This window comes from Diabrotica virgifera, chromosome 3, assembly GCF_917563875.1.
Source record: "Diabrotica virgifera virgifera chromosome 3, PGI_DIABVI_V3a".
Lineage (NCBI taxonomy): Eukaryota > Metazoa > Arthropoda > Insecta > Coleoptera > Chrysomelidae > Diabrotica > Diabrotica virgifera.
Genome location: NC_065445.1, coordinates 64,488,916 through 64,513,286, shown reverse-complemented (window position 1 = coordinate 64,513,286; position 24,371 = coordinate 64,488,916). Strand labels below are relative to the sequence as shown.

The window sequence follows — 24,371 nt, the reverse complement described above, 5'->3', positions numbered from 1 at the left end:
AAACTTTTTATTCATTCCATGAAATTTTCGGCCCTCGGTAATAAAATAATCTTTCATTCTGCGTTTAAATTTTTCAAAAATACTTATTAGTTTTCTCAGGATTTGAAAAAAATTATTACATTTAAAATACATTGAAAATTTTGACAGGCGTCAAAATGTTCCTTTCCTCTTAATAACTTTATTAATCTAACATCAACACTTTTGAAATCTGAAACGGTCGAGTTAACGGTCGCCCTTTGAAAAAACTCTTGATAATCTTCTAGAAATTGAGAAATTCGTTTTCCGAAACTTTAACAAAAGCAGCAGGAACAGCAGAATAGTGGGGTATTATACCAGAATTTAAAACTAAAAGGATAAACGTATAAAACAATGTTACGATGAGCTCAGCTGCGACGAAAAAATAACTTTAAGCAAAAAAAGTTTTGTAGTTAATGTTTTCAATGTAAATTTAGATATAATATTGCAACAACTTACTAATATTAACTATTTAGAATGGGAAATAAGTGGGTATAATAATAAAATATATAAAATAAATATTTAATAATATTGTGGCTTATTTCCCATTCTAAATAGTTAAAATTGTAAAAATGCCACAAGAAAATAGCTTCAGAACAACATTAAAAAACTTACTAATAGGTTTGTCGGATTAAGATACATGTATAGGTTTTCATGTCTTCCCAAAAAATCTATTAACACTAACTAATGAAGACTTATTAAAGAAAGGCCAAATATTGTCATTTACACATATTTTAGTAATTATACTGTTATTAGTTGTCGTTATCTTCAGCTACGCCACTGCCTCTTTTGAGCCTTTTGTATCCAGTATTTAGACTGATATGTTACTATTACTTTTCAAAACTTTTCTTTTTGATGTTTTAAAACTATTTTTAAATGCAACTTTATGTAATTTGATAGTATGAAAAAATTGAGGATATAACAACGGTGTCATATTTCAAGTTTAGATCCAGTAACAAACAGGTCACAGAACACTAATTTCACTTTTCAGTACGGGGTTGCCACCACCTTCTGAGCGCGTTGAATAGAAGTTGGCTTTTTTCGATTTAAACTGATTACGATGTGAGTTACAGAATACCAATTCAAACACGAAATGATGCGATATATATCAAACATTCCGATTTTGCGTAAATACGATTGGAATTGGTCATTTCTATTCGGTTTGTTAAAAGTTACACAATATATATAGATAGACAATAGATATATTGGCAACCCTAATAACACTTCTTTACTGTAAGTGAAACAATAATAAAGTAGATCTTACCAACTCCAGAAATCTTGGCCTTCCAATGTTTGATAGGTTTAAGCCCAGACACATCCCACTCATTAGTCCCCTTTACGACAGAATCTTCTGGTAGTGTAGAAATACAAGGTGACATTTTACTCAAGTAACAAGAGTCCTGCAAAATTGCCAATGATGATTTTCCGAAAACGGGATATTTAATTTTAGGACTTTCTGTCATACTATTATTTTCGGAATTATTTTCAGACATAGCATCATTTTCAGATTCTTCCAACTGTTTATTAAGAATTTTTAGGTTTGAGTTTGCTTTTTTAACGGCGTCATTTACTTCAATTTCGACTTCTTTTTCAGAGTTCGGCAATTTTACTTGTTGATCAACAAGTTTTTCTTTCTCAATAATTTCAAGTGTTACATCCATATCAACTATTTCACGGTTAGACGTACTAGGGCCAGTAATTTGATGTTCATTAGATTGTATCCGTTTGTGCCCCACAGCTTCCTCAGCTGGTTCTTCTGTTTGCATTTCATAAGACACTTGCTTGTTCGATTCTTTGCTTTCATTAATTTCGGTAGCGATATGTTCCTCTTTGAGTTCATATGGATGCCTGTCCAATTCTTTTTCTTTTAAATTATTTTTAAGCTCATTTTTCTGCGCTTGTGGAAACGTCCAAAACGACTCTCTCATTTTGAATATATTTCCCTTTTTTTGTTTAACTGCCGCCTTGGCTTTTCCCATTTTTTCCTTTGAAGAAGGAGTATTCAAGAAGAAGTATTTAGTAGTTGGTAAAAGTTTATTTCTTTCCATTGTGTCTTTATTGATTTGACTTTCGTCTTCGACACCTGATGAGGACCTTGAGACAACCTACAAAATATGGATGGTTATTATTTATTGATAAACTGTTATCTTATACAGGGTGTTTGGTAACGAATGGGCCATATACCTTAGATTTCTGAGGTTAAAATAGGTCGATTTAACCTAACTTACTTTAGTACGAAAGTTGATAATAACCGAAATACAGGGTGTCAAAGTTAAACTTTTATTTTATTTATTCTTGGATATTTTCTGACAGGCATGGGATAACAACACGGAATTTGGTAAGTGGAGGTTTTTTGATTTAGAGCTCATTTAATATGTTCATTTTTTTATCCCGCACTCTACATACTTTTTGAATCAAAACTTTTATTCTTTTAATATGTTTACTTAAAAAAAAAGGTGTATACTACATTCATTTTCGCATAATATCATTGTAGTTCATCATCATCATCATCATTGGCTCGACAGCCCTTTCTGGGTCTTGGCCTGTTCCAGGATTCTTCTCCACTCTGATCTGTTTCGTGCTTTTTTTCTCCAGTTTTTTATTTTTAAGGTTTTTATATCATTTTCTATTTGTTCTAAATATCTCAGCTTCGGTCTTCCTCTTGTTCTTTTTCCTACTGGCATCTGTTTGAATATTTTGTTTGGTATTTCGCCTTCTTCCATTCTTTCTACATGTCCCATCCAACGCAGCCGTCCTATTTTAATGAATGTTATGATATCTGGATCCTGGTATATTTCGTATAGTTCAAAGTTGTACCTTCTTCGCCAAATTCCATTTTCTTTTGTGCCCTTATATATGTGTCGCAAGATTTTTCTTTCAAAGGTGGCTAGCAATGTTTCCTCTCTTTTAGTGAGTGTCCAGGTTTCTGAGCCGTATGTGAGTACCGGTCTTATTAGGGTTTTGTATATTTGGCATTTTGTTTTCCTTGCGACGTTGTCTGATCTTAGTTGCCGAATTAAGCCATGATAACTTTTATTGGCAATAAATATTCGCCTCTTCACTTCCTCTGCTACGTTATTATCAGATGTGACTAGGGATCCCAAGTATGTAAAGTTTTTTACCCCCTCAATGTTGTATTCTCCTATTGTTATATTTTGTGGCTGCCTTATTTCTGTGTTTTTACTTACCTGCATATATTTTGTTTTGTTCTGGTTGATTTTCAGGCCACTATTTTGTGCAGCTCGTTCTATTTGATTGAATGCCTCTATCATTTCTCTTCTTGATCTTGCGATTATGTCAAAATCATCTGCAAATGCTAGTATTTGCACGCTTTTATTAATTATTGTTCCTCGAGTATTGACTGTTGTGTCCCCCATTATTTTCTCGAGTACAATGTTGAACAAGATGCATGATAGAGCGTCTCCCTGGCGTAGTCCCTTTTTCACATCTATTGTTTCCGTTAGTTCGTTTTGTATCCGGATTTTACTTTCTACTTTTAGAGATTCTTTTATCAGTTCTATTAGTTGTGTTGGTATATTAAATTCTTTCATTGCTTTTATTAAGAATTCTCGGTTTATATTGTCATATGCGCTTTCGAAGTCTATGAAGAGATGATGTGTGTCGATGTTATGTTCACTTGTTTTTTCAAGGATCTGTCGCAGAACAAATATCTGGTCTATTGTTGACTTCTGTCTACAGAAGCCACTTTGGTACCTGCCAACTATTTTTTCAGCGTGTGGTCTAAGTCTTTCATAAATGACGTTGGACATTATTTTGTATGCTGCATTCAGCAGCGTGATTCCACGGTAGTTTCCACATTCTAACTGATTCCCTTTTTTATGTAATGGTACAATAATACCACTATTCCACTCCGCTGGTAGCTGTTTATTTGACCATATCTTTGTTATCAATACATGTATTGTTTTCTGTAGTGCGTCTCCTCCTTCCTTCAGTAATTCCGATGCTACTTGATCCGATCCCGGTGATTTATTGTTCTTTAATTTGTCTACTGCTGTTCTAATCTCGGCTATTGTTGGTGGACTCTTTTCTCTGTTGTCTGCTTGGTCTAATGGTATATCAGGGTTCGTCTCACTCCCATCTCCTTCAAGCTTTTCCGTAAAATGTTCTGTCCATCTTCTTAGTATCTCTTGCTGTTCTGTCAATATATTACCTTCCTTATCTCTACACATCGTCGTTCTCGGTTTGAAGTCTTTTCTGCTTTTGTTCAGTTTCTGATAAAATTTTTAAAAATATCATTGTAGTTACAACCGAAAAATAAACTGAAAACCATAATAATATCCAAAAATCTATCGCAAATTCCTTCAAATCTAACTTGCGATGCAATGACATAAATACGAGAACTTGCACAAATTATTATGATTTCAAGTTAATTTTTCGGGTGTAACTACCATGATATTATGCAATAAATTATATTGCATCGCAGATTTAAAATGCGTTTATCTCGAAAACAGTTGAGTTTAGCGAGATAAAAATGTAGTATACCTTTTTAAGTAAAAATATTAAGAGAATAACAGTTTTGATTCAAAAAGTATGTAGAGTGGGGGATAAAGAAAATTGAACGTATTAAATGAGTGCTGAAAGACGTATGTGGCGCCCTCTGGGTAATACATCAATTTTGTTGGCGAATTTAGATTTCTCGTCTCAAAAAACCCTTGCTTACTAAATTTCGTGTTGTTATCACATGCCTATCAGGAAATATGTATTCAAGAATAAATAAAATAAAAGTTTAACTTTGACACCCTGTATTTCGGTTATTATCAACTTTCGTACTAAGGTTAAGCTATGTCCAATGCGTTACCAAACACCCTGTATAACGCAGATTACTCAAAATAAACTACTAAAAACGATTAACTCAACATGATTATCTTTGGTATTTAGACTTACCACTGTTGGAATATCAGCTTTTGGTTTATTTTCTTCATTATGTTCCTCAACAGTTGGTTTACTGATGCAATCAACTCTAACTATATTAATTTTCTTTTTGATGTTTGTGTCCATTGTATGTGGGGTAGGAAAATTAATAGATTGGTGATTATTTGAAGACTCTGAGGTCCTGAGGTCCTTAAAAAAACTCCGAAGTGAGTTTTGTATGTTTTTGAAGTTTTGAGTAAAAGTATTATCCTAATATTAATCAAACCAAAATTATAATTTCTGTATCATTGTTAGTTTTATTACTACGATTCATTATCTTTTTATAATGGGTAGGTGATCTACCGACCCATTAGCTTGCTGTCATAAGTATACAGGGTGTCCAGAAACTCTACCGACAAATGAAGACAGGAGATTCTTCAGATAATTTTAAGATAATTTAACCCAATTCACTTAGTCCGAAAATGCTTCCTAAGGGAGCTAGAGCTCTTTGAAGATGGCGTCTTGTAATTAGTTTTCCTAGATACCTCCAGAACGATTCTATTTAGAAAAACAAAAATTGGTACGCGTAGCCTTCCGGGCCTTCCAGGTTATAATGGGAAAGGAGACGAGTAGACAGATGAAACTTAACAATGGTCTTCCACAGGGTTCTGTCCTTGCCCCTTTACTTTTCAGCCTCTATATTGCTGACATGCCTGAAACCGAATCTCGGAAGTTTGGATATGCTGACGACTGGACCCTTGCAACAAGCCACCAATCTTTAGAAACTACAGAAATCACTCTTACGAATGACTTATCCATCCTCAGCGAATACCTTAAGAAATGGAGACTACAGCCAAGTACTACAAAAACTGAAGTATCAGCTTTTCATCTAAACAACAAGTTGGCAAACAGAGAATTGCGAGTGTATTTTAATAACAAGCTGTTAAAACACAATAAATACCCGAAATACCTTGGGGTTACTCTAGACAGAACGCTCACATTCAGAGAACACCTGACGAAAACAGCAGCAAAATTGAAAACAATCAACAATATAATACAGAAACTCTGCGGCACTACATGGGGGTCCACAGCATCAACATTAAGATCCTCTGCTCTTGGCCTGATATATCCGGTGGCAGAATACTGTGCTCCAGTGTGGCTAAATAGCAGGCATACCCACCTGGTCGACACCCAACTAAACCGTACTATGCGTATGATAACAGGCACAATTAAGCCCACCCCTACAATGTGGCTACCTACCCTTAGTAATATAGCACCACCCAGCCTACGCCGCGAACATGCATTGGTTAAAGAATATAACAAAATAATGGACAGTCGCCAGCTTCTAGTCCACAACGACATCCCCGATATTCTTGGAAACCGTCTCCGATCCAGGTTACCTCCTCTACAATCTGCTCAAGCGCTGCAGCAATCCAACTTTGACTTAAATACCCGATGGAGAGAAGATTGGGAAAGTAGGACAGATCCGCATTACCATAGTCTACCGGACATCATAGGGAAACCTGGCGAATTTGAACGTCCCCGTAAGATTTGGACAGCCCTTAATCGAATTCGAACAAACTGTGGAAGATGCGCCGACTCCCTCCACAGATGGGGTAAACTCCCCTCGCCTTCTTGTGACTGCGGCGCTGCAAGACAGACGATCAGTCACATTGTTCAGGACTGCCCACGCAGAGCATACACAGGCGACCCTATAGACTTTGTAATGGCAACCGAAGGGTCAATCGAATATATAAAAAAATTGGACATCTGTTTGTGATGCATTGTATAATGCATAAATCTAAATATATTCTGTGATATACTTAAGCCATACGCTAAATAAATAAATGGTACGCGTATTTATCTTCAAGATATAAATCTAATCCATCCATTGCAAATTTTTAGTACCGATCATAGGCGTCCGTTTTGGGTAGGGCAACGGTTATTTTATCACATAACTTTTTTATCTTTAACTTTTATGCATTTCTGACATTGGATTATTAAATTGTGAAGTATTCTAGTACTAAAAGGTACTCTTGTTTTAAATCGGTAGGACACACCGTTTTCCAGACAAATCAATTTGAAAATTTTTCGCTTTTTGAATTAAAAAATTTTTTTCAAAAAAAAAAATGTTTAGAAAGACGAAATCTGGTACATTTATTTATATTCCAGAGGTAAATCGATTTTATTAATTGCGAATTTCTAGTACTGGTCATAGGGGTCCGTTTTGTGTAGGCCAACAGTTATTTTATAACGTAACTTTTTTGTCTTGAATTTTTGAGCTTTTTTGACACTAGATTATTAAATTATGAGGTATTCGAGTACTAAAAGTTACTTTTACTTTATGTTGGTAAAATACTTCGTTTTTTGTTGAAAAGTTCTTTCAATTTTTTTTCAAATTCCAAAAACGAAAAACTTTCAAATCGATATTTCTAGAAAACGGTGTGTCTTACCGACATGAAGCAAGAGTACCTTTTAGTACTAGAATACCTCACAATTTAATAATCCGGTGTCAAAAATGCATAATTAAGGACAAAAAAGTTATGCGATAAAATACCCGTTGCTCTACCCAAAACGAACGCCTATGACCGGTACTAGAAATTTGCAATGGATGGAATCGATTCATCTCTGAAAAGTAAATGTGCATACCAATTTTCGTTTTTCTAAATAGAAGCGTTCTGGAGGTATTTAAGAAAAACTAACTTCATGACGCCATCTTCAAAGAGCTCTAGCTCCCTTAAGGCAAGCGTCCACAGACCCGCATCGTACGCAACGGATTTTAGTTTGCCTTGTACAGAAACTTATGTAACCGCGTCCACTGATCCGCATCGTACGGATCGCATTATCTATTGTCAAACTAAAATCCGTTGCGTACGATGCGGGTCTGTGGACGCTTGACTTTAAGAAGCATTTTCGGACTAGGTGAATTGGGTTAAATTGTCTTAAAATTATCTGAGGCATCTCCTGTCTTCGTTTGTCGGTAAAGTTTCTGGACACCCTGTATAAGCTATTCACAAGAGTTATTATCCACAGACTAGGAAGTAAGTTGGATTTCTATCAGCCAAAAGAGCAATCTGGTTTTAGAGCAGGATATGGCACGAGTGATCATTTACAAGTAATTAAAAACTTAATAGAAAAGAGTGTTAAATATAACAAGTCATTAGTCCTGATACTTGTTGACTACGAGAAATCTTTTGACACCAAAGTAATCAAAAAATGGTAAAAGCCTTAACAGAGTGCCGTATCATCGCTATATAAACATGATCAAATACATCTATCAAAATGCGACCGCAAGCATGAAACTGGCAGGTAAAAAGACCAACGCATTTCGAATAAAACAGGGAGTGCGTCAGGGAGACACAATTTCGCTAAAATTGTTTACAACATTATTAGAGTACATGTTTAAGAACGCAAATCTGAGTGAAAAAGGAATTAATACCAACGGAGAAAATGATTTGAGATTCTCTCACGATATTGTTCTCTTTGCTGACAGCATCGATGATGCAGCATCGCAACTGGAGAAACTATACCTAGCCTCCTTACAAGCTGGATTAAAAATCAAACATACAAAAACACATATCATGACAAATCTTGTGTTAAGCGAAAATATTTCAGTAAATGGTATGCATTAATAATATACTGAAATCAAACCACCGCTGTAAAAATTGGAGATAGCTACACTGACGAAATCTCCATACAATGAGGAGTCAGACAAGGGTGCATTTTGTACCTAATATTGTTCAATGTTTACTCGGACCATTTATTTAAAAAAGCACTTGAAGAGACAGCCACAATCAACGGGGTACTACTTAATGTAATTAGATACAGTGATGTGGACGCGAACTAGACGGAAAGTCATCACATTTCTTTTTGCCAGAAATTTGAGGGCTTTCCGTCAATGAAAGAACATGAATATACAGTTTTCAGATGAGAGCAGAATAGCCCTAAGAGGTCCAGATGGACTTCAGTGTGTCTACAGGCGTCAAAATAAAAGGTTTGCTCCATGCACTATAACCGAAACAGTGGCTTACTGAGGAGGGTCAATAATGATTTGGAGAGGTCGAGGTATCTCTTACGAAGCTCGTACTGATTTTTTGTGTTCGATAGAGGCAGTGTGAATGCTTAAAGATATGTGGAAGAAGTTCTCCAAGATCATGTCATGCTTTTCGTTCATTGGCGAAAACTTTGGATAAATGCATGACAATAAACGTTGCCATACCGCAAGATCCACCTGTAAGTACCTTAATGAGGTCGGGATTCAAGTTTTACCATGGTCGGCACGCAGTTCCGATCTTAACCCAATTGAACACATTTGAGACAACCTGAAAAGACGGTAAAGAGCAAGAATACCAGCCCTATATCATTCGGAGAGTTCAAGACGAATGCGGCAGAGGAGTGGCAAAATATCTCCCAATTGGATATCCAGAATATCATGAATGGGTTGCCGAATCGGTTCCAAGAAGTCATCCGCCAGAGGCGGCAACACTTATTATTAACACTCATATTTTGTTTAAATTAAACTATGGTTTTTAAATATGACAATTTCTGCAAATTGAAACAAATATTAGGTGACACCGTGAAACGAAGTAAACACTTCTGTTGTATATACACTATACACACACCCAAATTTATATGGAATCACCATGTATTTCAAAGTAATATTTATTTCTTTTGATAAAATTTGTTATTGTTGCGAAGAATAAAGGTTTTTATTGAAAATAAACAAATATATAAGACAATCGGATAGTACAGCTCGGTACAGTATAGGTTATTTGCTTGAGTTGCAAATTGAACGAAAATAAATAAACTAACTTCTGCGTCCAAAAACGAAAATATGCCTGATGTGGGGTTATAGAACTTACAACGAGGAAATATTATTGGTCTTGTGGAGAAAGTAATGCTCTGAGAGGGACATGGCTGTAGAGCTAGGCGTAATACGGGGCGTTCTGTCCAAAACCTATGCTAGGTAACAGGAACTAGGAAAGCTCAAAAATAAAGCAATGGAAAGTCGCCAAAAGTAATAACGGCTCTCCAAGATAGTTTAATTGTCCAATCAGCTGGAAGGCACCCAACCATTTCTCACCTGCAGCTCCAAAGGCAGCTTTTGGAAGCTACAGGTGTAACTGTTTTAGTTGAAACGATAAGAAGAAGAGTTCGTATCAAGAAGTATACAGCAGGAAACAGTTATGGGTTCCCGAGTTATCCAGGCAGCACAAGATTGATCGCCTAAATTGGTGTCTTCATCACCAAAACTGGAACATTGGGAATTGACAAAATGTGCTATTTTCAAAAAAAGTCAGGATTTGTGTATAATCAGATGACCCATGAAATCGTGTACTTAGAGGTCGAGGAAGACAAGCAAGAACGAAAACTGTCAGATCTGTTCACAAGTATACAAGGGGAAGTGTAATGTTCTGGAGAGGAATTGTGATCCGTAAAAAAACTCCTTTAATTTTCATCCAATCAACTTTAACTACTCACAGGTATGTTGATAACCTGTAGTCAGGCTCTGGAGAGGTGCAACAGGAGAAAATTTAATTTTATTGCATGATAATGGACCTCCACATACCATTAGAGTGACTACAGACATCATTGAAGCAGAAGGTATCCCTTGTTTTTAGTGGCCTGCTTGCTCACCCGAGCTTAATCCTATAGAATATTTGTGGGATATGCTTAAAAGAAAAATTAAAGCTCGCCGGGATAATCCACAAAACACCGCACGGCTAGTACAAGCTGCTCTTAAAGGATGGAGCAACCTTCCACAACAAAATGTTGATAATTTGATTAGGAGCGTGCCCACGCAAACTGAAGCTTGCATAAGGACTAGAGGTGATAACACGGACTAGCACAAAATACAAAAAAAAATAAAAACAATTTAAACATTATTCGTTTTACATTGAAATTTTGTATGCTATTGACTTTTAAAACATCTACTTTCAATTTGTTTGTTAAATACTTTATTGTTTTATGTAATTGTTATGTATTTGTTATTAAATTGCTTTAAAATAAATATTGATTGACTTCGTATGTTTGTTTTTTTTAAATCCGCTCGAAATAGTAAGAAATATTAGATGATTCCATATAAGTTTGGGTGTGTGTAGGTACCCATGTATATGAATTTATTAAAATTCTTAAAATTTATCCACGAGGAAGTGGAACATGTCCAAAACGTTTTGTAGTGGATAAATTTTAAGAATTTTAATAAATTCATATACCTATATACAACAGAAGTGTTTACTTCATTCCACGTTGTTTTATCGAAGGTATACAGCCAACTACAGGGTTTACCCTTTTTAAAGTGTTAAATATAAGGTGGGTGGTCAATCCTGCTGGTGAGTGTATGATGACGTGTACACCGAAATAAGGACTTGTGTCGGATTGACCGAAAGAATTCCAATGGACGGTTGGTTTGCAAGGTACAAGAAAGATTTGAGAGAACAGTTGATGAAAAATTACTAGAAGAAAACAGAGCAGACTCCACAATAGAAAATCAATGGAACACCATAAGCAGTATCATACTAAACATAGCGAAAGAAGTCATAGGAACAAAGACACAACGGAGAGAAGAAACATGGTTCGATGAAGAATGCAAACAAGCTATACAGGAAAGAAATGAAGCACATAAGAATTACATACTCAGACGTACTAGAGAGAGAAAAACAGAATTTGAGAACAAAAGACGAAGAGCAGATAAACTGTGCAGGCAGAAAAAGAGAAAGTACGAAAACCAACGGATACTAAACATAGAGAGGGAGTTTAAGGAAAACGAAACACGTAGTGCATACCAACTTATTAAACATTTAAGACAGGGATAAAAACCGAAGACTAGCCTCTGCAAAAATAAGAAGGGTGAAATCATTAGCGATATGGACGAAATTAAGATAACCTGGATGACATATTTTAAGGAAGTATTAAACAAAGGGGCACAACCACCATTACAACAACAGAGGCAGCAGCAGGCACGGCAGGAGGTACAACAACAAGAGCTGGGGGAAGATGGAGAAGAAAATGAATTAACTAGACCCCCAACGCTAGAGGAGGTCCAAACGGCAATCCACATACAAAAAAGCCATAAAGCACCGGGAATAGATAAAATACCGGCAGAACTACTCAAGCAAGGAGGAAGGAATTTGACACAACAGATGTATCAGCTAATACGAGAGATATGGATAGAAGAAAAAATCCCCCAACAATGGAAGAAAAGTATAATCTGCCCTATTCATAAAAAAGGAGACAAACTGTTGTGTCAGAATTATAGAGGCATCTCTTTACTTTGTTCGGGATACAAAATATTCACAAACATCCTTAATCGAAGACTTCAACCTCTCACGGAAAAAAACATCGGGGAATATCAAGCAGGGTTTAGGCAAAATAGATCTACCATTGACCAACTATTTACAGTTAAACAAATACTAGCCAAAGCATGGGAATATGACATGGACGTTTACAATCTCTTTGTAGATTTTAAACAAGCCTATGATTCAATAGATAGAACAATTCTACCTAATATATTGGAAGAATTTGGCATACCATCAAAATTAATACGACTAGTGCAAATGACAATGACGGAAACAGAAGCACAAGTATGTATTCAAGAACAGATCACTGATGCGTTTGCGATAACGCAAGGACTGAAACAAGGCGACGGACTGGCTCCAACGCTTTTTAATCTTGTTCTTGAATATGTAATTAGACGGTTGACGGTAAGCGGAAATAACATACTTACAAACAAATCTACCCAATTAGCAGCATACGCGGATGATATAAACATAATGAGCAGAACAATGAATGCAGCGGAAGAAACCTACGTTGAGTTGAAACAGAGTGCAGAAGCAGTAGGGCTAGCAATAAACACAAATAAAACAAAACTACTCATACAAACCAGATCAAATAGACCGGCGCAACAACACTTTATTGACGATATAGAACATGTGAATAGATTCACGTACCTAGGAATGGATCTGGTTGCAAGCAATGAAGAAGAACCGGAAATAAATAGAAGGCTTGTGCTGGCAAATAAAGCCTATTTTGCGATGGGCCACATATTCAAATCGCGAGACGTACACCGGAAAACAAAACTCCGGGTATATAAAACAATAATCAGGCCCATAGTAAGTTATGGCTGCGAAACATGGGTGATGACACAAAAATCTGCCAATGCATTAGATGTGTTTGAAAGAAAAGTATTACGTAGGATACTGGGCCCAATAAGTGAAAATAACAACTGGCGAATTAGGTATAATAGAGAAATATACGAGCAATATAGCGAACCAACTCTAGCACAACACACTAAACTGCAGAGATTACGGTGGGCAGGGCACGTGGTCCGCATGCATGAGAGTAGAATCCCCAGAAAATTGCTGAATGCAAGAATGCAGGGAAGAAGACCTGTTGGAAGACCTAAAAAGAGATGGGAAGACGAAGTCGATGAGGATGCCAGGAACTTTCTGGGAACGCGTTCATGGAAAAGAACAGCGGTAAATCGAAATGATTGCAGTTTATTGAAGGAGGCCAAGGCTCGATTTGGGCTGTAGTGCCATTGGATGGATGGATGGATGGTTGGTTTGCATCAAGGCTATTCGCCGAGTCCCTATCTGTTTAATCTTGTTATGGATGTACTGACAGAGAAGGTAAAGGAGGGGCACCATGGTCAATGTTCTTTGCTGATGATAGTGTCAGTAGAGGAGAGTAAAGAAATTTTGTAGGGCTGGAAAAGGGTTATTGAAGAAGGACTCAAGGTTAGCAGTTCGAAAACCAATTGCTTGCAGAAAACCAGGGGGAGAAGACTAAGATTGCGTTATATAGTATAGTACCACTGGTAGTAGACATTCTTCTAAGTTTATTATATGGCTGTTTCATATGATCCCATCTGGAAACCAATAGCTTGATTTATGTGCTTTACTGTTTCTTAATACTCTCCTGACTCCCCTTTGCCCTTAGTGACATAGAGCGAAACTTGTCCATCCATAAATCAAATGGATAAGGAGAAATTACAAAATGTACCGGGTGTCCCAATAAAAGAATGGCTCTCGGCCATATCTCAGGAACCGTTTATAGTACAGCTTTGGGAGAAAAATATTTATAACAAAAGTTGCTTCGGGAAAAGCCTGGAAATTATTTTCATAATTGTAGGTCCACCGCTAAAGGGCGTAATTGAAAATCAAAAATTAAAAAATAAAAATTTTACCAAATTTACCTAATGAAAGTGCACGGGAAATCCAATCATCGTATTCTTCCGGTTCATCATCAATCCAATCAATCATCATAAGTACGGTTCTGCTAAATCGAATTTTGCATACTTGGTCTTGTTGAAAACAGCTCTTTTTCGTAAATGTAAGAGTCTTATTTTCGAAATAGCCTAATAAATAATACGCCAGCTAGTAGGCGTTATTTAATTATTTTCGGAAATCTAGTTTTCTTTGGAGAATATTAAATACAAGTATGCATTTTTAATCCTGTATTACAAAATTAGACCAAATTAGCAACATAATACCGAAAACCGCATGTCGATACATTTTTTCTATCTCGAGATATCTTAAGAAACGTGTAAATTTTAAACAACTGTTAATGTCTAACAATAAAACACTGGAACCGTTTGTTTTCTGTACTTCCACAAAATTGTTAATGTCACCGGTAAACGAAGTTAAGGAAAAGTAGTGTGCTATGGAAAAAACAAAGAAACATTTTCCAGATGTAAACATATATAATTAATTAAAAGAACAATAAGACAAACAACACTATAAAATATATCAAAGAAATAAAAGCAACTACTTACTTAGTGACGACCTAAATGTTCAAATTGTTGCTCATCATTTTCGATGCAAGCATTTACTCTTTCAAGAGTAGATTGAACAGCTTCTGCTTTCGCAATGCTTTGAATGGCGTTTCGTATTCTCTAGACTCTAGATCATGTTTTCTCGCGTGGACAACATTGGTCAATATTCATTTTGAGTGGTCTAGCCATCTTTGTCCGTCACATGAGCGGTATCGCTTAGTAAAGAGATAGATAGACCACCGATCGACTGTCCGCGCGTTACGCTTTTTTGCTCAGTATGCCTTGTCTACGGTTAACATGTCTCTGAGTGAGCCTAGCGACAAAAACAAGGTCTTTAATCCGTCCCCATAAATAAAAGTCAATAAATCTGTTGCTATTCAATCTATTGTCCTTTTCATGATCATTTTTCAGTGCGTAACAAATGATAGGAAAAAGGGTAAGTCCGTGATAATACACATTTATGACATTTATTCTAACATGACATTTTAGTTAAATCTGACAGTTGTCACATTTTATTTTCAATTTGGAATAAAAACAAATCAAATGTGTTTTTTGCATTTATAAAATGGTATTTTCTTTGATTTGTACAGTCTTATAAATTATACAGATTATATTTGTAATATTATTATCTAATTAAAAAAAATTATTTTTTTATTATGGCGCCATCTATCGACAACTAGAATAAATGTTATAAAAATGTCACCGACGAAATGTAATCACCGACGTGCCTTTTTTTCTGTCACATACAATTTAATGCGTTAGAAAGAAATCGAAAAACTGTGACGCACTGAAAGATGATCATGAGAAATACTGTACTATTAAAAGAGTAAATGCTTGCATCGAAAATGATGGGCAACAATTTGAACATTTAGGCAGTCACTAAGACTAAGTAAGTATGTAGTTGCTTTTATTTCTTTGTTATATTTTATAGTGTTGTTTGTCTTATTGTTATTTTAATGAATTATATACGTTTATATCTGGAAAATTTTTATTTGTTTTTTCCATAGCACACTACTTTTCCTTAACCTCGTTTACCGGTGACAGTAACAGTTACGTTTAAAATTTACACATTTCTTAAGATATCTCGAGATAAAAAAAAGGTATCGACATGCGGTTTTCGGTATATTATGTTGCTAATTTGGTCTAATTTTGTAATACAGGATTAAAAATGCATACTTGTATTTAATATTATCCAAAGAAAACTAGATTTCTGAAAATAATTAAATAACGCCTCCTAGGTTGCATATTACTTATTAGGCTATTTCGACAATAAGACAATTACATTGACGAAAAAGAGCTGTTTTCAACAAGACCAAGTATGCAAAATTCAATTTAACAGAATCGGACTTACAGCCATTTTTCATAAGAAGGTTCCCACTCACCCCCAACTCTTATTTGCAAAGGTAGACTGAAACTTGTGAAATCAAATTTGCGCAGCATTTTATGAAGAATACGATGATTGGATTTCCAGTGCCCTTTCATTAGGTAAATTTTTAATTTTTGATATTCAATTACGCCCTCTAGCGGTGGACCTACAATTATGAAAATAATTTCCAGGCTTTTCCCGAGGCAACTTTTGTTATAAATATTTTTTTCTCAAATCTGTACTATAATCGGTTCCTGAGATATGGTCGAGAGCCACTCTTATTGGGACACCCGGTACATACGGTATGAGGCAAAATAAACAGTACTTAAATTCGTATGCCTCAAATTTGTATTTGTCAGGCGCCGAAACGTACTGAATGGTTTCCGAACGTCGTTATAACGTATGTGAATATCGTTATAATGTTAGGTGCTTCTGAATGTTTCTCAGTTTTGCAGAAAAATTTTTTATGGTGGAGTACTATTTTCTGTCATACTGAGAAGGCCACGAAAACGGTCCAAGCTTAAAATCAATAATAGTTTCAGCAGGACGGGACAACCTGTCACACTGCCAAGTAGTCTCTTCGAATACATGCGTACATATCGATGGCTGAAAGCAACAGTGGGATATTTTGACAAAATTCTATTTTCAACATTATTACAGCAAATCAACTAAAAGAGTCTAATCTATCATAACAACACTGAGATAAGATGTATTATGTATTAAAACCCAACTTCACGGCTATGCTATAATGAATAAACCAGTGTTACATTGGAAGCAATTAACTCATGTAGTCCAAGCAACACTGAGACAAACTGTCTCTTGTTCGTCAGTGAAAGAAATATGGGCAACACTGAGACATTCTGTTTGACTGTCAAGTTTTGTGAGGTTAATTTCATTTATTTTATAATGTGTGTGTAAATGTTTGTGTGCAAAATACTCATATAAATTAACACGCCTGTTATTCTTAATCAAAACTTTATTATTAAAGGACTGAATATAGTGAAAAGTGCTATAAAAATGGTTTCACGTGGTCGATTGATGTGCATGCTTGCAACTAAACAAGTAGACAAAACTAAGACTGCAACAGGTAATCATTTCCCTTTTTAAGATAAATAGGGTTTATTTTAGTTACTTTATTAAATAAACTAACATAACCAAAGTTACTTTATTAAATAATAAAGTTTTTGTTTTCATTAAAATGTTGATCCTGTAACAAACAATGTATTCTTTCTTTTCAGAAAATTCGAACAGTACTACTAAAACTGATGACATATAGTTATAACCGAAAGCCTGATTTCTCGCACAAATACCTCACTGAACTTGGAACAATACAGGATTGCTGATCAAGTTGAAGAAATATTGAATTCCAGAATTTTAGGTATTAATGAGGTTTTTGTTGTTACATACTTTCATTCTGATAAATTCCAGTCTGTGTTCTTTCTTGCTGCTAGGTGTGATATATCGAATTGATAAAAAATTTTATTTTAGATGACAGTACAGCTCATGATGGAGATTTTGAGCCCTCTGATTCGGACTCACAGTTTAATTTAAGTTTTTTTAAGCCGAAAAAAGACTTATGTAATTTTTGTACACAGTATGAAAATATGGATGAGTAGCAACGTTCATTGAAAAAACAAGAATATGAACTTCATAAATCAGACAGTGCTTTGGCTAGAGAGGAAAAAACCGGACAAAACTTTATAAGGCAATAAAATTGTAGCTATTTTTGATTTAGAGGGTGTGTTCCAGCTTCCTTGTGGAAATACATCTTCCTTTTTTTATAAATCAAAGTTGAATGCATACAACTTTACCATTTTTTATGCTTTAACACGTCAGGGCCACTGCTTCTTTTGGAATGAAGGTGTGGGCAAGAGAGGGGCAATAGAAATTTCTACATGTTTATATAAATATTTAAAGCATCATTGCGTAGGAAAAGATGTCATTTTCTGGAGTGATAACTGCACTGCACAGAATAAAAATAAATACCTCTTGTGCATGTATATTTTTGCATTGTGTACATTGCAGGTGAAAAGCATTACACATGAGTACTTAATAATTACAGGTCATACACAAAACGAAGGGGACTCAATGCATGACTGTATTGTAAGAGAGAAGACAAGAATTCTAAAACAAGGTCCCATTTAGGTTCCCAAGGAGTTGGTGTCTGTAATTAAGTTAGCCAAGAAAACAGGTCCACCATACAATGTTAGAGAACTAGAAACAAGAGACTTCTTGGCATGGAAACTGTTGTCCGAGAGTATTGGCAAAAACTTTAATGTTTATAACACAGGATCAAAATGTGTGTGGAACAACACTAAAGCTATAAAAATAACTGCTGACAACCCATACAACATTTTTTACAAAACATACTTTTCTGACCAACACTTTGAAAACTACATTGATGTAAAATACAAAATCCGGGGTCGAAGAACTGATTGCCGGAATTTAAATTTACAGCCAGCCAGCCTATACTGCCCCTCCTTCAATCCCTGAAAATAAAAATGATTTGTTGGAAGTTTGCAGATCCAGAGCGATCCCAGAACGACATCATTTTTTTTTGAGAATTTGAAGTAAATTTTATCATACTAATTTTAAGTAGTTAGTATTAGAAATTAAGTTTTTTTTTTATTTTAAGTTGCAAAAAATAAACATCTCTGCTAAATAACATTTTTTTTACTCTATACTAGTCCCTATAGAAATGAGACATTTTGAATAATAGCACAACCCAGACTACCTATGTTAATGTAACAATGGGATATTTTACAAAAACCTGTTTTTTCTGGGTTACAGATAAAATTAAAAGAAAATTAACATTACAGGTTACCCTCGAATATTACGAGACTAATATCCAATAACAATAAGCTTTTGGTCACCTATTTCTGATTTTTAATATGACATGCAAACCTCAATCCTCATTATCCCGTAATTTCAATTTGACATGATATCTCACTGTTACTTTCAGCCATCGATATGGGGAATGCTGAAGGAGTCAAACAGATCCACCGTCTGCCATTTCGGAATTGCGGACCAGAATTAAAGAATTTTTCGTGTCAGAGGCAGTAGCGGATCTAGAAATTTGCCTTGGGAGGGGAAATTTTCCTTAGGGGGTAGCTTCCAATGAAAAACCAACCAAAATACATATATATATATATATATATATATATATATATATATATATATATATATATATATATATATATCGGTTTTAAAACGTTCTCCTACGTCTTCCGATGCCTAGTCGCCATTCACTTCGGTCCATCCAAAGGTCTTCATCCAATTCTCTTTCTCTCATTTCTCGATTTATGCCTTCTCTCCAACTCAGGCGGGGTCTTCCTCTTTTTCGTCTACCATGAGGGGTCCACGTTAGGATTTGTTTCGGGAGTCGTTCTTCGGACATTCTTTGTACGTGTCCATACCATCTAAGCTGTTTGGTACTAATGTCATCTACTATTGTGTGTTTCACATTCATTATTTCCCTAATTCTGTTGTTGGTTACCCTTTCTAATCTTGATTTTCCTGCTGAGCGCCTCCAGAAATCCATTTCTGTTGCTTCAAGTTTTCTCTTGTATCTTTCTTTTATTTGCCATACTTCACTGCTGTAAGTGATTATACTCTTAACAATTGTATTGTATATTCTATGTTTGTTGTTGTTTGATATTGACTGGTCCCAGAGGATGCTATTGAGAAGGGTAATTGCTTTTCTTCCCTGGTTGTTTCTTTCTTCTATCGTCCGGTCTACGCTTCCTTCTTGTGTGATGGTCATACCAAGGTATTTATATGCGTCGCAATGTTTAATAATTTCGCCATTCCCCAGTGTAAGGTCCTGCTGTGTCCCACCGATACACATATATTCGGTCTTCTTTATGTTTATTTCCAAACCACCTTTTGTGTACTCCTCTATTAATTTCCTTGTCATATATTCTATATCATCGTAGTCTTGCGCTAGTACAAGTTGGTCGTCTGCAAATGACAAAGTGTATATTGTATTGTTGCTGATCGGTAATCCCATGTTTTTGCATTTGCGTTTCCAAAGTTTTAGAGTTTGTTCGAGGTAGATCTTAAATAATGTCGGTGAAAGGCAGCACCCTTGTTTTAGGCCTTTGCTAATTTGGAATCCTCTCGATAGCCTGCTTCCAACTTTCACCCTTGATGCAGTTTTGGTATACAATTGTTTCGTCGCTGTTATTAAATTTGCGCTTATATTGGTTTTCTCTAATGCTTCCCATAGTTTGTTTTGTGGGATGCTACCAAAATACATAAAAAAGATAAACTCAGATTACATAAAAGACATAAATAATAACTTATAGGCATTAAGTTCCTTTAATCTTTTTAACTAGTGTGTTTATTGTGTGGTTTCGGTTTCACGTCAGCTAATATATTTTTATGTTTAAACATTGTTTTTTCTTTAATTTTGGACCTTGTTAGGCAGGGAAATTTCCTCATTTTCCCTCCCCATAGATCCGCCACTGGCCAGAGGACATCTTTAACATATGTTTTATTGGGAACGTGCATTGCATCATCGTGAATAATATTTGGAAGGCTATATCATGTAGGTATACTAGATATATAAATATTCATAAACATTTAAATATTCATTTCAGTACTGTTTATTTTGCCACATACTGTATTTTCAACAAGATAATGTATATGAGCAGAGAAATGATTAAAAATAAGTCGATGGCTTAGTGTGAAAACCTCGTATCTCAATTTTTTTTCGAAAATGACATTTTGGTGGTTTTAGTTTGAAAACCTTGTATCTCACCACTTACAACTGTTAGAAAAAATCCAAATACAGTAGACTATTTTCTACAGCCGAAAAAAGAAACCACGTATATCAATTGCTCTCTTGATTTAGTGTGAATACCACGTATATATAAACAAGAATTTGGTACTTAATTTGAAGTGTTTGTTTGAGAGATTCTACTTGGAGAAGTGTTTTTTTTGAACAACAAAATGTAGTCGGGCATGTAGAAACATTTTATGAACCTTAAATCAAAAGATTTGTATTGTATCGACCTAGTATTTGGAAGTGTGCGATAAGCTATGAAAACCTCGTAAATAATAATAAACACAACCTCATTTGAGATGAAAAACACTATATCAAGATATAGGAGAGAATGGGGGAATGGGAACCACTTAACTATATTCTTTAATAAAAAATAAATTTTAGGGTATATAAAAAATCGGTCCAGGCTAAGAGCTACTTTAAAATGTTAATTATCCTTCGCTGCTATTATTATGCGTAAATTTATTTAGTTATGTTAAAGTTATTATGAAATTACTAAATATAGTGAATGGCTCCAATTGCCCCAATAGGTCGGGTAATAAGAACCACAATTTATTTTAAGTTTTATCTGTATTAAATTTTTAATTTTCATAACAAAAATAGTAATACATTGTTTTTAACTCATCTTGTTTAAACAAAAGTCACAGAGATAATCTTTAGCTGTGTCAACCCCGAACAATCTGCATGTACCCATCGACCACAAGCTGTACAGCGATACCACAGTTCTGCCACTTTTCCCAGAATCATAGCAGATCAAACATAAATCTGTTTCATCTTCATTATCCGAGTTATCATCACAAAGGTCTTTATCACTGACATTTTCTTCATCCCATGAGTCCCATCTGATGAGTCTTCATAATGGTTCCCATTACCCGTTTTGTTTAGAAAATTTTAACCTATGAAAAAAATTACCAAAACCAGGTGATTAAAAAAACAAATCACATGCAATTATTCTTTATTTAGTTTGCATAAAATAGTTTTTAAGAAAAACACGTTGGGACTAACTTACCGTGAATTTTGTAAACCACGTGTATTATAACTATTACTGCAAAAAGTCTACTATGCTCACACAACATTCAAACAACACTGAATAAACATCTGCAACGATGTCGCTGCATCTCTGCATTGTCGGTAACGTGTCGCCAGTGTCAGCAAGTATTTAAAAGCGCGTAATTTAAATAAAACTGGGTGGCTCTCATTACCCGATGGCTCCCATTCCCCCATTCTCCCCTACGAGGTTATCATAGTTACTTGGGCAAAGGCTCTATATACTGCAAGGATATTTACGTGTTTTTCATAGTTAATATTTGTATTTCCAATTTAATAGCGATATTTAACACTTTTAGCTCTGGGCCAATATCAGATATTTGTCTCAATGTGCTCGACTTAAAAATACGTAACCTAATTGTTGTTTTTATGTTATATTATGCTGAAAATCAGTTTTTTGCCTCTCCTGTAAAATTGTCATTTAATGAGATACGAGGTTTTCACACTAAGCTATCGAAGTTAGATTAAAAAAGAAACAGAAGAGATTTACACTTACATCTTTTACGGACGACTCACTTCTAATGGTAGTATTTTGTTCAATAGCTTCTTCTTTTTCTGATATAGGTGAATCAGGTAAAATAGGCAAATTATAAGATACATGGTCAATTTTTACAATATTGGTTTTCTTCTTTTTAAGATATTCATCAGTTATTGTAGGTATAGGAAGGAACTTTTTATAAGTAATGCTGTTAGGCATAGATGTGGACACATTTACACTAATGTCTCCATTTACATCCTTTTTGCAAAACTCATGCTTATTTGAGCTGTGTAAAGAATACATTTGTTTTGAACGTTTTGTAGATGATGAGTCCATTTGATCTTTATTACGATGGTGTTTACTGTAAATTTCTGAGTGTTCGCCATTTACATTTTTAGATGATTTTATTTCGGATGGTCTCTCTTCTTCTTGACTTGAACTCTGTATTCCTGTCTTGCTTGCAGATACTTTTACATTAATATCCCCATTTACATCCATTTTGCATGACCCATAAGCCACATCTGGGCTGGAAATATGGTTACTTGAGCTGGGTAAATAACTTTTTGGGATTATTAATCCTTTTTTAGACGATGTGTCCATTTGATCTTTACTACGATGGTATTTATTGTAAATTTCTGAGTGTTCTCCATTTACATTTTTGGTACTGTTAGATGGTTTCTCTTCTTCTTGTCTCAAACTAGTTTTCAATTTTTTCCTAGGGTATTCTTCTAAAAACATTATGAGCTTATTAATTGCCCCATTCTGATGTTCCTGGGGTTCAGTTTCCTTTTTTCTCTTCTTTTTTTCTTTGCGATTGTTTTGGATTTGATTTACTTCTTCCTTTTGTGACTTATCATTGCCATCACGGTTCTCTTCTGATACATATTTCTCTTTTCTGTCATTGAATGACCCATTTGATTTTTTTCTTAAATCTTTTGTTTCAGTACTAGGTATATTGGTTGGTATTTCACTATGTTTATTGGTGGGTATAACACTAAAATATATATAAAACATTAACTTTTATACCAAATATTATAAACTTAAAAATTTGGTGGGTTGTAAGAGGTAGGTATGGGGTATTTTCTTCCCCCTGATGGAAATATATTGTTTGTTTATGCCTACCTTGTATTAAATTAAAATACATAGATCAAAAATAAGTGATATATTTGACATACTTAATAATTTTGATAGATTACCACACTTACAAAAAAAATCAAATTAATCTTCTATTTTACACAAATTGATCAAAACAATAATCAAGCACTACTAAAAAAACTCAAAGAGTTCATCAAATTTCTATTACACAGAAAAATTAATAACGCAGATGATTTCTTATGATTTTTTGCTGAATACACTCCTCACCGCAGGCTACGATATGATACATGCATAACCAACATTTGCAAAATGTTCAAAAATATCAGGTATTCCTTTTCTTACAGTATTTGCAATGTCCTATTTTACCTGGTGGTGGTTTAGGTCGTTTTTGTGTCAGCGTTCTAGAGCATTTCATAACAGCTTGTCGAACATGCAAATGTAATCCTGACGTTGCAACCCTAAATTGCCAATACCTTTTTACTAGGTGTACTTCTAATTTACCACAAGGGACCAGCTAGGACCCAGGCACATAGCGAATAAATGTGCTTGAGGGGTCCAAATCATAGACATAATAAGAATAGACAATATAAGGTATGTAAGCTCTGTGCATCGATGTGTAATGCCAATATGAAGGATGCCATTGGTCAATATTCAGTTTGAGTGGTCAAGCCATTGTTGTCTGTCACATGCGCAGCATTGCGCTGTAAAGAGAGATAGGTAGACCACCTACCAGCTGCTCCACGTTACACTATTTTGCATACCATACCTAGTCTATTCTTATTATGTCTATGGTCCAAACACAACTCAAATTTTTTGTTGATTAGACGGCAATTAGAGGGCATATCGTCCCTTAGCTTATAACACCGCTCAAGTCGAAAATTAACGGTTTTGACATATATATACCGTTTGATAGGTCTGCTCATTGTGCATCTAACCA

The 24,371-nt window shown here is 35.0% G+C and overlaps 1 protein-coding gene across 1 annotated transcript in view; it reads right to left on the bottom strand.

The window, feature by feature from the left end:
* The window catches only part of LOC114337887 (uncharacterized), a 53,470-nt gene that overhangs the window by 26,205 nt on the left and 2,894 nt on the right, over positions 1-24,371 (bottom strand). Inside the window, exons 2-4 of the mRNA XM_028288451.2 lie at positions 22,358-23,333; positions 4,921-5,097; positions 1,280-2,120 (exon numbers count right to left, since the gene is read on the bottom strand). Coding sequence (XP_028144252.1) covers positions 1,280-2,120; positions 4,921-5,097; positions 22,358-23,333 — 1,994 coding nt within the window. The remainder of the gene's footprint in view (positions 1-1,279; positions 2,121-4,920; positions 5,098-22,357; positions 23,334-24,371) is intronic.